General features: G+C 38.7%; 1 protein-coding gene across 1 annotated transcript; it reads left to right on the forward strand.

The window, feature by feature from the left end:
• The first annotated feature begins 710 nt into the window (after positions 1–710).
• CCDC195 (coiled-coil domain containing 195) lies at positions 711–12,010 on the forward strand. Its single transcript, XM_017664835.3, has 3 exons — positions 711–1,061; positions 5,628–5,874; positions 10,385–12,010. The coding sequence occupies exons 1-3, from the start codon at positions 803–805 to the stop codon at positions 10,506–10,508; spliced, it is 630 nt and encodes a 209-aa protein (XP_017520324.3). The 5' UTR covers positions 711–802; the 3' UTR covers positions 10,509–12,010.
• Positions 12,011–14,429: the final 2,419 nt, after the last annotated feature.

A 14,429-nucleotide genomic window follows, 5' to 3' on the forward strand; every position in this document is an offset into this window, starting at 1 on the left:
TTAAGTGCTGCATGCCCCTCTCATTCAAGTTTAATGCCCAACCTGTATCTTTTTACAATCCCAAAATATCCCTGGGCAGCCTTGGCCCAAGCAAACGTTCTAAAACCAAGTAACAGCAAAAATGCTTACAAGGTATAAACCCAATGAGAAGTGATTATATGGTTCTTGACCTTGAGGGATGTAAGTATAATTATCAACATCTTATTTAAACAATATCACTGCAACTCATATGACTTCCTCCCCAAGATTACTATTACCCTTAATCAACAAATGTCAAAATTAATAATTGACCCAAAAAGTGCAGAATTGTGACATATTTTACAGAGACAAAACATAATTTTAGGCACCAGTTTTGATGTACTTGAGACAGTCGGTGATTCTATGAAACATTTGATCCCAGAAGTAGCAACAGAGAAAAAACTGAGGGGCTAATGGGTTGGTGAGTCCGTGATAGAAACAAGGAACTCGGTTCATCCCTGGTAATTTTTGAAGTGACCTCTTCTCTTCAGATACAAAGCAATATTCCAGAACTGTGGATTGACATGAAATGAAAGATAACAAAGAAAAGCTCTGTTCTGAAAAACAAAACCCAGAATGAATAAGTCATGGGGATTCTTTACTTCCCTTGACAGCCTAATTCTCCAGGTGCTGAGAGATGGCACAGAGAAGAGTGACAGGTATTGTTCAGGAAGGATTATGGGCGGGATCACCCAGTTCTGCTGAGTAGACTGTGCATCTGGTTCGTGAGCAAACGTGGACCTGTCTCCCTGGAGAGCAAACCAGGGCCACCTGAGAAGAGGCTATGGAAGCTAACACCCAGCTCTTGAGGGTCATCCAGGAAATGCGGGCAGAGATGGACAAGTTGGAGAAAGAGAATCAGGCCCTCCGGATGAAGCTGTCCTCAAGTAGTCAGAGAACCCTGGGCTCAGGGGCAGAATCAGGAGACGAAAGGGAAGAGAAAGTCACGGACCTTGGCAACCTCAGAAAAGCACCTGGACAACCTCCAGCAACCCTTCACGGCGGTGCTTCCACTGATCCAGCCCCTGTGCAGGGACACCAAGGTACCGAATACCCGGAGCGTTCCTGGGCGGGGCACATCTTTGCAAGTATCTCCTACTAATAGGTTTATTTCGCTCTTTCATAACCGCAGTGTTTTTGCTATTAACAGTGGTGAGTTCCATCCTTTTTTTTTTTAAGGTAGACTATCCTTGAATCCCAAGGCAAAAATTTCCTAGCTTCTTCAAGCAACATATTTTAGCAACATTAAAGCTATTACCAGATATTCCTGGAAAAATAAACATGGTAGGTTTGTAGGAATCAGTCACATTAAAAACAATGTGTTTTTTTCCTTTTTGACTTCAAGCACTTAAATGCTACGTAACTGAACACTGACTGGGCATGGGTCAAATGGCAGGCTCACTTATTAAGCTAGAATGATGTTGCACGATAGCTCAGTATATGACTAGCAAAGTCAGACGAATATAGTTGCCAATGATTTGTCACTCATTAGCCACCTGACTCAGAGCTAGTTATTAGAAATCTTTACTCTTTGTTTCCTTCATTCAGAAGTGTTAAAATACCTATCTCACATGGTTGTGACTAAGTGCTGAATATAACACCTGACAAATACCCAAGACATGGCAGATACCATTTCTTGTCCATGTTTTGCAAAGAACCTTACTGTCCCACATGAAATATATGTTGCACATAATTCGAACTCCTATATACATTAAAGACTTCAAGATGCATGGTCAATGTCTGATACAGTCTAAAAATCAAATCTCTCGTGTTTATGGGAATTTTGACTGTGAATACTATACATAAAGTCAGAAATCAGTAGGGTGAAAAGTGCATTCTATATTTGTCCATGCTTGCCTACACAGTGCATATTCAAATGAAATTGATATACATAATTAAGTGCTCAAAGCTCTTAATATCATCTGTCAAAGGCTTCAGGCAATGCTGTTTAGAGGTTCTGAACAGCTTGGCAATGGAACATGTCAGACTTACCAGCTGGTTTTCTCTGTGACAGAGGTTTCTCTCTCTAATATGGGACCCTATATTTCAAAGTGGGGAACAGATCCCAGAGTCTTTTCCTGTTTCTTAAGCACAGTTCTGGATCTGTATGGTCCTGTCTGCTAGTTATTTAATAAAACTGAACAATAAAACCTATAAGGAGGTTAAGCCCTGCTCCTAGTGAAAAAAAGATATGGACATCCGTAATATATCCTCATTCTGGGGGTTACTCGACCTCTGCACTCTTGGCATTTTGAAGTAGTTCTGTAACTGCAGTGCATTGAGAAGCTTTCCTGGTTTCTAAACACTAGATGTCAGTAGCACCTGGTTCTCCCCCTCCAGTCATGACCATCAAAAATGTCTTCAGACTTTCCAAATGTCACCTAGAGGACAGACTTTCCCCCAGTTGAAAAAAATTGCCTTATTCCAAAGGCAGCACTCCTTGAAATTTATTTTCTATGATGCTGATCCTAATGAAAAAGTAAGCTGGGTTTTAGCATATCTTATGCTATTATTCTAAAATAAATATTACACTGTTCAAAGAACAAAGAATATTACCCTTTAAAATCTCAGAACCTGAATGCCATCAAGCTGAGAGGAGGTTAGAATAAGAATCAAGCACACAATTGATCACACACTTATTCAGCACATGGATGGTAACTTCCAATAAGAATATTAGCATTGAGTATGAAAAAACTGTTGATGAAATTCTGGGAATTCTTGCCAGTTGCACCAATAAAGTGTAAAAAGAAATATGATTTAAATGTGTGCGTGGAAGCCCAGTGGAGTTACTTTAAATGATATTTATCTGTATCTTGTATGTGATGTGTTATTAGGAAAGCAAGTGTCATTAGTGGAAAGAACACTGACCAGAGTATGAAGACACCTGGGTTTGTAGTTCCAGTTTTGTAATAGTTGTTCAATGCCAGGTAAAATTTTGATCTTAGCATCCTCATGTAAAAATGAATGGGTTGGATTAGAAGCCTTCTGAGGCCTATTCCAACTGTAAAATTCTGTGCTTCTGTGAATGTAATATGCTTTTATAATCACTCTCCTCATCTGTAAAATGAAGATGGTGATAGAATCTATCTCATTGGACTGTTGAAAGGATTAAATGACGTACACAAGACTCAACATGAGCTGATTAGTAGTAGTTGTCATGATACCACTGGCTATGTCAGAAAAATATCACTTGCCTTGAGTAGAAGCTTTTTATCAGCAGTTTTAATAAGATCTTGACAATATCAATTAAAATTCAAATTTGCCACCGAATCATGGACATTTGCAACTAGAGAGGAGCTATAGAGATATTGTCTTATTTTATGGTTGAGGATATAAGACTCAGGGAGATTGTTTTCAATCCTTTCTTGAAAACAGAATAATAGAAACATATTCTTTGAGAAGGAACCGTGTGAACTAGGAAGTATAAGTCTCATTTTAAGAAAGGGAACAATTAAAGAGGACCTGGGAGCAAATAAGTTGGAACTAAAAGTCCTCAATTGGTTCTATGGTATGTGCAGTGACACAAAATAAGATTTCATGAGTGGAGAAGCCTGCTTCCCCATCACTAACCTGAGGGCATTGCATCACCAGTTACATCATAGCTCAGGGACTCAGCTCCTTGGTTATATATATACATTTTAAATATAAAATATATAGAGAGACATTACAATGAGAATACAGAACAACTACTCAGAATGAATCTTTGTTGGATAAATTATTTGTGGAAACACCTGCAATCGTGTATAAGCATTTGGTAGATGGAAATCCAACCAGCATTTCAGGGCTGTTGCCTTCCCCCTCCCCCCCTGTGCAATCTCACTGCAGTAGTATTCAACAAGGGGGGATTTGGTGCACAGGAGACCAAAGAAACCACTCCTTACTGGGAGCCCCCAGCACTGTTGGTCCCCTGACTCTCTTCCATCTGCTCATCTCCTTTGCTGGCAAATAAACTGCACTCAGCAGTGATCTTTGAAGTTGTGCTAATGCCCCTGAGATGCAGTGTTGAATATCTTTTCCCTTTATTGAATGGACACAGATCATTTGTGACCTGAGAAATGAACAAGGAGCCTATTTGCTAATCAGTCAAACTGAAGTGTCGGTCCCAAATAAGAATAAAATTAACTTTGCTATCAAAAGCATGATTTCCTCTGTTATGCCTTCCTACCATTCAGGATAGAGTGCTTTATAATCCTTTTAAGCAGAATCATTTATGCTGGTCAACAGTCATAAACCTGTTTTTAGACAATTCATAGAAGTTATATATCATTACCAAAGGAAGTGTTAAAAGAAAATCTATGAACATCATTTGCAATTAGATTTGAACTTAAACTCTGCCTGACTCCTGCCTAAAATTTCATCTTCCTCTCTTCCAAACTACAAAAAGCTGAGACAGCGTCCACTCTTTGCAGCGGCCATAATAATTTGTAGTCTGTGTTCTGCAGAGCTGGACAGCCAACTTAAATAAGAAGTAGTTGTATTTCAGGCACTCTCAAAACTTAGATGCAATGCAAGCCTTTCTTATACTTCTATGCTAGTTAATGGCAAAGCTGTGAGGAGAAAGAATAAAGATTCAACATTTATTAAGTGCTCCAGAAAATAGGAACCAACCCACAAGGTCAGTGTTGTTAGCTCCACTGCTAATAACTGGATGTTTAAGTAGATGTCAGACAGACCCCAGGTCAGAGTATTACAGTGTGAGAGCTGGCATTTAGACAAAGTTAGACTCCCTAAAACTTCTTGAATCAAGGTGCTTTAGCTACAAGGAACAGAGATTTGTTTCACCTCAAGAAAACAATTTGTTAGAAGACACTTATGAACAGAAATTAAATTGGAAGCCCTCAGAAACTAAGACCATAAATCTCTCCATCTCTCAGGAACACTCCAGTTTCCCACCCAAGGCGTCTTTGCTTCATTCCACAAGTCTACTTCGCTTTCATCTCTTGTTCTACAGGCTTCCTTCATAATAACTATCTCAACTCAAGCCAAGACACACAATTATAGGCCCGTTAGCAGCAGTCGCTGGGTCACTTATTTGTGACCATTCAGGTAATGAGGAAGTGTGAGAAGCAGGTTCTTCTAGAATCAGGAGTGAGGAAGCTGTCCAGAACTATCTCCAGAAGATCCATGTTCTGGCCATTTGAAAGCCTTGTTTTATTATCTCTTTATGTCCAGGTCTCTGTTCACAGGATGCATCCTTAAAGGTCTTCCCTCTCCACACCATCTAAATAGCCTCCAGACCCCTCCTTCATCCATCTCTATCTACTTGCCTTCATCAGCCTAATTTGACTTTCTAGATGTATCACTACTTGAATTTTACCATACATATATTTTTTACCATCTGTATGCCATATAAGATGAGTTCTAGATAGGCAAGACTTTCGTATTATTTTCTACCACATCCCTTTCTCTTAAAAAAGTGCCTGGCATATGGTCAGCACTCAATTATTTGTAAAATAAACCAATGAATGAATATTGTTATGTGAAAAATCTAATCAAAAACAATAATTTTGTTTAGGTTCACTTTGATAAAGCATTGTCAACATAATTTTCCATTGTGGACATCATCAAAGATAGGATTTTTGAACTTGAATTTTGTGTCTCCTGTACAGGCAATGTCATGATTGTTAGACGCTATTCCATTTCCTCACCAGTTCATTCATTTGCTGCAAATGATCCCTGGAAAGCTGGGAAAAAACATCCAAATCATGGAATTCTAGAATCTCAGGGAACAGTAAAATCACTGGTATGTGCTTCAATTAAGAAGGCAGACAATGAAGAAAAGATGTTCGCAGTAGATTCTTTTGCCAGCAACACTTCCAACCAAAGAGCTTTTCCTGAGCCTGATTTGGGTGGCAGGTAATGTACCATCCGCCTCAAGCTAAGTACAGGTGCATACTGTGAGCGCTACTGACACCTTCTTCTGGATAAGCAAGGTCTCATCTAGTGGAGGAAACGAAACCAAATAGGCTAGTAGGCCAAAATCATTTCCATTTCACTTGTTCCCATGTCAGGAATCAAAATAAACTAATTTATTTGAGATCAAAAGACACTGTAATAGACGCCTCTTATAAGTGAAACGCACTTAGTCTTCACTCACCCAGCACTAATGATCTCACTGTGAGCGAGACACTGGAGATGCACGATTCAGGGTAAGCAAATGTTACATTGAAACTTTTATTTAACGGCAAAGACACACAAGTAAAATTGCCCTCTGAAGAGAGTGTGTCTCAGGGAGAAGACACAATTACTTTAGGAGCTGAGCACAGAATTTCTCTATGAGAGAGAATTGTTCTTGTGGAGGAAAGTGCCTCCATGGACTTTTTAGGGTACACAAAAGGCACGATCTGAGAGGACCAAGAGACAAAAAGAGAAGTAACCTGTTCTGCAAAATACTTGAGTTGGTGTTCATGGAGTTAGGAAGAGCCTGAGTATGAGATTTGAGAAAACATTTGTGAGACAGGCTGGGAATCTTCCAGAGGAAAGTTGGCCAGGGGCCCCAGCAGAGGGCAGAGCCCAGGCTCTTCCAGAGCAGGATTGTCAAGATCCAGCATAATTTCTCCGCTCATGATGCTGGAGCATGACCTCCCCTACCCGACACTCTGCATTCCTGCTTTCCCATTCCCAGGTAGGCCCTGATGCTTTAGGAAAAGTCTCTTCGCCTTTGTCTCCTATGAGGAGGACGAAAATCACAAAGAGGCCTGGGTTTCATGATCAGCTTATCACAGGGAAAAGAAAATGAAACAAATATGGCTAGAGAGAGAAAAAGTGAGTCATCCAATCAAGGGACAACCATAAGTAATAGGCTTGCAGGAATTCTCATAAATAATGGAAAGAGCACTGGACTTCCCACAGGATGCAGGATATAAAGGTTGAACCAGTTTTACTTGACTTTTACAAGACAGGATGAAAAACTGTGTTTCACTTATAGAACGTTGTATTATAGGACAGAGAGAGTAAATAGACTGAATCATGAAGGACAACTGGATTTCGGCAGGCAAATTAAAAGGGAAAGGTTATCCCAGGTAAAGCAAAGAAGACAAGAGAGAAGAAACCGGGTCTGTGAGGAATCCAAAAGCAGTGAAGTGAATAAGGACAGAGAAAATGAGCAGATCCATTACAAAAGGCCTTCTTCGGAAAGCCGTGTGCTTTACCCTGTAATTACTGGGAAGTTAGTAAAAAAAACTTCTTCATGAAAAGTCTTAAAAGCAAGCCTATTCAGAAACTAACATAACAAATACCAGTGTAGTCACCTGCAAGAATTTTGCCATATTTTGTTCAGGTATTTTTATACACAAAAGGAAAAAGTGTTACTAATAAAGAGAAAGCTCCTCTCTCTTTCCTGGTCCTGCCTGGGGGCAAGTGTTATCGTGGAGTTTGTTTCTATCCTTTCAGTCTACACTTTATATTTTCATTACATTCGTTCATTCATTCAACAAATGAATCCTGGTGGGGGTCCCTCTCTGCTGGGCAGGATTCTATGCCCTGAGAGACACAGAGAAACAAACTTGTCACAAGTGCTGCCCATGGGAAGCATTGGCCTTCATAACATGATCATCACGAATCATGAAAATGCATAAAGAGTATATTATATTATATTATATTATATATTGTATTAATTATATTATATTATATTATATTACATTACATTATATTATATTGTTAGTTTAATAAATACTAAAAAGAAAAGTAAACCAATTGGAAGGAAAGACAAAGAATTAGAGGAGAAGCATGAGATAGAAAATTTCTATCTCATGGCCAGAAAGCGCCTTGCCACTTGAGTAAAGAAGGCAGATACTTGGTGGGGAAGCTTTCCCCGCATTGAGAACAGCACATGCAAGAGATCCCGGCGGGCACATGGCTGGCGTTTGAGGCAAGGCAGCTGGTGTGAACACAACGGGGTGAGCAAGTGAGAGAGCCAAGGCTGCAGGCAAAGTGCTAAGGGGCGGCCTTCCACTTGCTTCCAGCCACTCTGCATTTATTCCAAAGGGAATTGGGGCCATAACAAACTCTTTTCATTTAAAAAGAAAGATTATGTTGGGAGCCCTGTTTTGAAAAGACTGTAGGAAACAATAAAGAAAACATGGAGACCAGGTTTAAGACTATAATAATCATGTAGGCAAGAGATGATCATTTCTTGGATGGGGGTAATAACAGTGGATGTGGTTTCTGGATAGGTTTTGAAGGTGAAGTCGGTAAGATTTTCTGACAGCACAGATGTGGGATATGGAAACAAGAAGTGTACCCCGACCATTGTGTTTCAATGGGTATATTGATGCAAGAAAGGCATAGAAGTGTCCTTTTCTTAAAAAAAAATTATACATATATATATATATATAAGAGCCAATGAATATCCACTGGAAAAAAGTTACAAATCACAAAAATAAATGTAATATATAAAGTAAAAAGTATAAGAAGGAAAATATTCCATAATTCCACCAACTGAATAACTATTTAGATTCTGATGGAGATCTTTCCAGACTTGTATCTACATATTTTGACATTGGACAGTACATATATTTTAATGTTTTATTTTTTGCACTTAAACCATTGTATTCTAATAGACCAACAATATTAACTAAGAAACATAGTATTACTAATTTTCCTATTTTGATTTATATTATTTTCTGTGATAGTTTGGGAACCTAGCCAATGTTTATAATTAATGTATTACTTCTCTGAAACAAAAATCTCTTTCCATTTCCATGCTGCCAAAGAATAAACTATTTAGAACACTGTAGATGTAAACTACTTAGAACAAATCCATTTCTAACTTAAAATCTACAATAATGTGAAAGATTGAGCCATTTGCAGGATTGTTGTACCACAAGTCCACACCAGCTTCAATTCAATAGCTAGGTTGGCATAAAATCCTATAGATACAGAAAACTGTTGGGAGATGGAATTAAGCATGTATTTTTTTTGTTGAAATCCTTTTTTATTTTGTCTTTTACTTCCTCAGAAATTAACTAGTAAAGTAACATATCATCACACTATTCCTCTGATGTTGAGTAAATTCATTTACTTTCTAGCAGCTTTCAAAGAACTTTACAAAGATCTTTTAAGAACCAGTTGTTTGAATTGCTTTTGAATTGATCAGACACCATACCTAATTTGCTTGTGAACTTATCCATCATTTTACTAAGAAAATATTTTACAGAATAATGCCAATGGAAATATTTCTAAGAAACATTCTCTCCAGAAACTAGAGATAGAATTTTAATTTTTCCTTAATTTTTACATAGAAATCCAATTTTTTTCCTGTTGCCTTTGAGGAAAAAAAATCATCTTAGGCAGTTGAGAAGGTCAGGGAAAAGTGTCCATGTAGACAATTAAAATTAGAAATGCTGTTTTATTCATTTTACTGATAGGAAAACCCAGAGACATTAAAATAAGTAAATTCCTTACTTTTTCTACAGCAAAGTAGTTAAGAAGGCAGCCTCTGGAACCAGATGGCTAAAATCCCAACTCCATCATGTACCAACAACACGGCCTTGGAAAAGTCACTAGTCTGTCCTGGGCATAGTTTACTCTTTTGTAAAAAGGGACTTATAACAGCAGTTACTTCACCATCTTGGGAGGAATAATTGAGACCATGAAGTGAGTGCTACCAAGTGGCAGAGTAATCACTGTTTTATTGTTCTCAATACATGGAACCCCTGGCCTTCCAAGGGAGGGAGCAGATGTATTCCCCTAGATGCACCACTAAATGCCATCAGTGACATTAGAGCCTTATCTAATAACAAAACCGAGAAAGAATAGAGTTAGAGAAAAGGCAATAATCTGAAACACTATTCTTTAGACTTATTCGTGGGAGCAGTTTATCCTTGTTTATGTCAGAATTCTATATAACAGGGGAAAGAAGTGCACACAATGAAAAGGTTTCAGCCCTCAGACAACATGCATCATTGCTGTTGCTCCTCTCCCCTTTATTGTTTAGGAGTGATTGATATTCAGTTAATTCAAAGTCCATAACTGCAGATTGATCTAGGTTATAAATTAATTGCCTCGAATTTCTACTTCATTGCAACTGAAAAGCTTTGGTGTGAAAGATCCTTTGCCTGAGCCAGCATGACATCCTTCCACTCTAAACATCAAACTAATAATCCTCAGACACACAGATCCTCCCTCAATAGTCTTAAATTGCCATTTTATCAGCACTATTCATCAGGTTTAATTAAAGGCCAATTTCAATATATTTTCTTGTATTATTGGTGAACCACTTAATAAAGAAAGCATTGTTATATTTAATGTGAAATATTTATGATATATTTTACCACTTCAGGCAGTATTTGGTGACTTAGGAAAGTAATAAATGTTTTGTATAGAAGCTCCCTAAAGTGTCGTGTTTATCTTCTGCTTTCTTTAGGGACAAGATAAAGGCAGTCAGTTTCCTGTTACCCATGGATATGTCTTCATATTCCAAAAATTCAAGTTCTTTGAAATACTCACCAAATAAGACTACAAACCAGCTAAATACCATTGCAGAATAGGATGTGTGAGGTGGAAAAATTTAAGAAAGAGCTGATTTTGAAGAGATGGGAACACTGAGACCTCCCTGGGTCAGTGTCCTCCCCTGCAAAGAGCCCTGGCAAGATGCCCAGGAAGATGCACAAAATACCCAGCATTGGGTCAGTGGACTTGGCCAATAAATGGAAGCAATTACTTTGTGTTCTTGTTGAATATGAGTGTTGATGTGAGTACAGTGGCTATTATAGTCTCTCTGTGCTGCATGTGAGCTATTAGCTGTAATTAAATTAAACTCTAGGCTAAGGGTTCAGTATCAGCGTTTTGCCATCAGGAAATGCTACTGTTTACATTATAAGTGTCACTTTCCAGATGAAATGATAACAAAGCTAGAGAAAATGGCTATTTTTTTTTTTTATTAACGGCATAGAAGCAACAGTGATTATCCTTATAGTTAATTGTGGAGCTATTTCACTGATACTAGCTCATTTGTTCTTTTAATATCCTGTGTCTGGTATGTAGAACAAACACAGCAGACTCCCATAGCGTACACAGTGGGCTCAGAGTAATTATGGGATGGCAAAGACACTAAACCTGGTTGGTAGGAGAGAAAAAAATAAGGTGCAGATGATCATTCCTTAGGAGTTGGAAATCTCAGAACTCCCTCAATTCCTGAACTTCTAGACAAGAGAACATCTCCCCTCCCTGGTTTACAGCAATCATGTTCTATATACCAACACCCTTTTTAAACAAATGTCATGTTAAAATCTCCAGAGTGCTAAGATGGAGATCCTTACGTTCCACCACAGACCAACTGACCTGGCTGGAGAGGTTGGAGGTGGGCAGGGAGAAGACCAGAAATTCACACTTTAAACAGACCTTCCCAGGTGACTTCTACCATGCAGCCGTGCTTGCAACCCACTATTGCAAATACTAAGAAACATAGTCCAGGGCTCCCCAAATCTGGCACCAAGTTAGAGTGAAAATAGTGAGGCAAGGAAAAGGGAGGAGTAGTCCCCCCATTTTTAAGAAAGTGGATCTGACAGACTTGTAGAAGGGAGATGAAGAAATCAATGAATATCTTGAGGTAGAAGCCACATTATGGGTCAAATGCTTCTTTTATTTATGATACTCACTTAAGATTAACAATATTCTCAACATTGTAACAAATATACAATAAGGCAAGGTTACAGCCGGAGGGGAAAGATGGAAATGAGATGTCAAAATGCACTGGTCTGGGAATAAAGACACACACCAAGTAGACAACTAAGATATTAACCTATGAGATGACTGACCTGTTTCATTTATGCACAATTATATTCTCAAAATCGAGAATTTTGTGTCAACATTGATTTAAAGAAACATTTCCCAAACATTTTTTTAAAAAGGCAGTAAATGACAACCACCCAAATTACAATGTCATAACTGACAAAGTTATAACAGCAAATCACCCCCAAGGCCGAGCTCAGCGCCCAGTGTGCAATAGGCTTTTCATACATGTCCATGAATTGCACTGAATTAACAATAACAGGAGTTTAATACTTCCCAGGAAAAACTAGGCCCCATCAAATTTTAAACTTTGAAGTCAAATCATTTACTATTATGATGAAAAACACAAAGCCCCACCTCTATTCCCTGTTGTGTTTGATAGTAAACCCTCTGAGCATATTTTTAAATAAAATGAACTACAAAGAACATGAGATGTACCTCAGTCATGCTCTGCTGGTTATATTTGTCTTCTTCTATGCCCCAAACATTTGTACGTCGGGAACTCAGAAGCCTGCCAGGGACAGGGAAGTTAACACAAATGAAGTGGGGACTTGGCAGAACAGACACGCCATGCCCCATCCAAAGGGTGCCACAGCCACTCACCTTCGTGATGGTATGGGGGAAAGCAGACATTGTACTGTCACTCGGTCTATCTTTCAAGAGATGTTAAGATCTGGATCTTTGTGCAAAATCTCCTAATTCATAAATACTGGCAATAGGTTCAATTTCTAAAACATTGTGAACACCAAACATGTAGGTTTAAGATACCAGATTTCAACCTTTGACTGAAGTGCAGTTGCTTAATAGAGAGCCCGAACAAGAAGATGGGTCTGGAAAGCTACCATTTGGAGACTGGAAAGAGGAGAAGGAAATTTGAAGTTGGGAAAAGAGAATAAGGTGGCACAAAACGTGAAGTCTACGTAGATTAAAAGGTTGAAGTTTGTACCCTCACAAAAATGTAGTTTAATCCAAAGCCAATACGTATTTGCTTACAGAACCAAAGCATAATGTGAGAAAGCATGAGCTCAGTTTTGTTTTAAAACTTCTTTCATTATCTATTTTTACCTATTTTACATTTTTACTTGTATAAAAGTCTTGGGGGGTGGGAAATAAGACATACACAAAAGCAAATAAGCTGCCTGACATTTTTCCCTTCAGAAGATTCTGAAGTCTGAAGATCATAGAATTTTCCAGCACAATTCTGGTTCCAGGCCATAATTTCAAAAACCAAGTGGATCTCAGGGAAGTCACACCACCAGTGTGAAGCTGACAGGGTTTGTAACAAAGCCAGAGCCAGAACCCATATCTAGAAGTTTCACGATGCCCCCTAAATTTGCGACACTAAACCAGCCATTAAATTTAAAAATGTTTGTAAATTGAGGCATTCTCAACAAGTGAAGATGATCTTGATGTTCTCAATGTCTAGGGTATCTAGGGATCAAATGAGACCATGTATGTGAATATGTTACATAAGACACCAAACAAATACAAGACACTTGTTTTTTTCCATTCAAAACAAAGACTCCCAACATTTGTCTAATTGTTAATCAAGGTGTTAAATTGATAAAAATATTTATGTAAAATTTCTAGCTTCTGTATTTTCTAGCTTTTGATATTCTCTTGGGTAAGTTGGTTTGATGTTTTACCACTGGGAATTGCTCAAGGATATTAATAGAATTGAGGGTCTATGTTCAATATACAGTGGATTCTCACTGCTCCTGGTCCCTATGTTCTATAAAGTCATCACAAACACTGAATGAGTGAATACTGAACAATTGCTCCTGAGAGAAATACACAGTTGGGTTCCTGTGAGCCTTTGATCACAAAATTTTCATCAGTGAATCCATACATAAGCTTGTGTTATGTGTGTCTCTGTTTAAAGACACCTTACTTAACATACTTTGCTATTCCCTAACAAGCTCACAGCCAATAGCACTGTAAGTCACGCCCGAAGGTAATACCTAACACATGCTTTCTCCACATCACAGCTTTCCTGCACTGAGGGACACTAGGTAGCATTTCAGCACTACTTGCTTAGGGGTCATTTTAAATATCAAAATCGCCAGCAAAAATGAAAAAATCCTGGCGCCAACAAACCACAGAATTGACCTGATGGTTGGAACAAGAAGGCAGAGCAACAATGAGTTCAGGGTCAGCAGGAAATGTGTGCCTAGGGGAACCCAAATATTCTGTCGTTCTGTGCATGTCTGCAAATGACTATGAAGGCTCCGTGAGTATCGATTTGGGAGTTATGGGTAATTTTAGCAAGATGGTGAATTCACAAACACAGAGGCTGTGAATAATGAGGATCGGTTGTACCTGTCATCTCATCACCAAGTGAAACATAAGATGAGAAGGATGAGAAGGTCTAGGGGACTAGAGGATTGGCGAACTTTGAGATTTTTGAATAGATGCATTTTGATCATCAGGTACATGTCTCCTCGGTGTCTCCAGAAGTTGGTGTTAGGGTTGCTGTTAGGACGCCTGCACCGCCTGACTCGGGGCCAGCACCCTATTGCACACGCTGTGCTGTGCGGCAACATAGCTGCATCTCACCCCAAGCATCTGTCTTTTTTCTCCTCTTCCTTTGGTCTTTTTTTGCATCTGCCATCCAATTTTTTTTTCAAATAGTGGTTAGCACATTATTAGTGCTACATTAGGTTTCATCAAGAAATGGC

The sequence above is a fragment of the Manis javanica genome, chromosome 12, assembly GCF_040802235.1.
Source record: "Manis javanica isolate MJ-LG chromosome 12, MJ_LKY, whole genome shotgun sequence".
In the NCBI taxonomy this organism is placed as follows: Eukaryota; Metazoa; Chordata; class Mammalia; order Pholidota; family Manidae; genus Manis; species Manis javanica.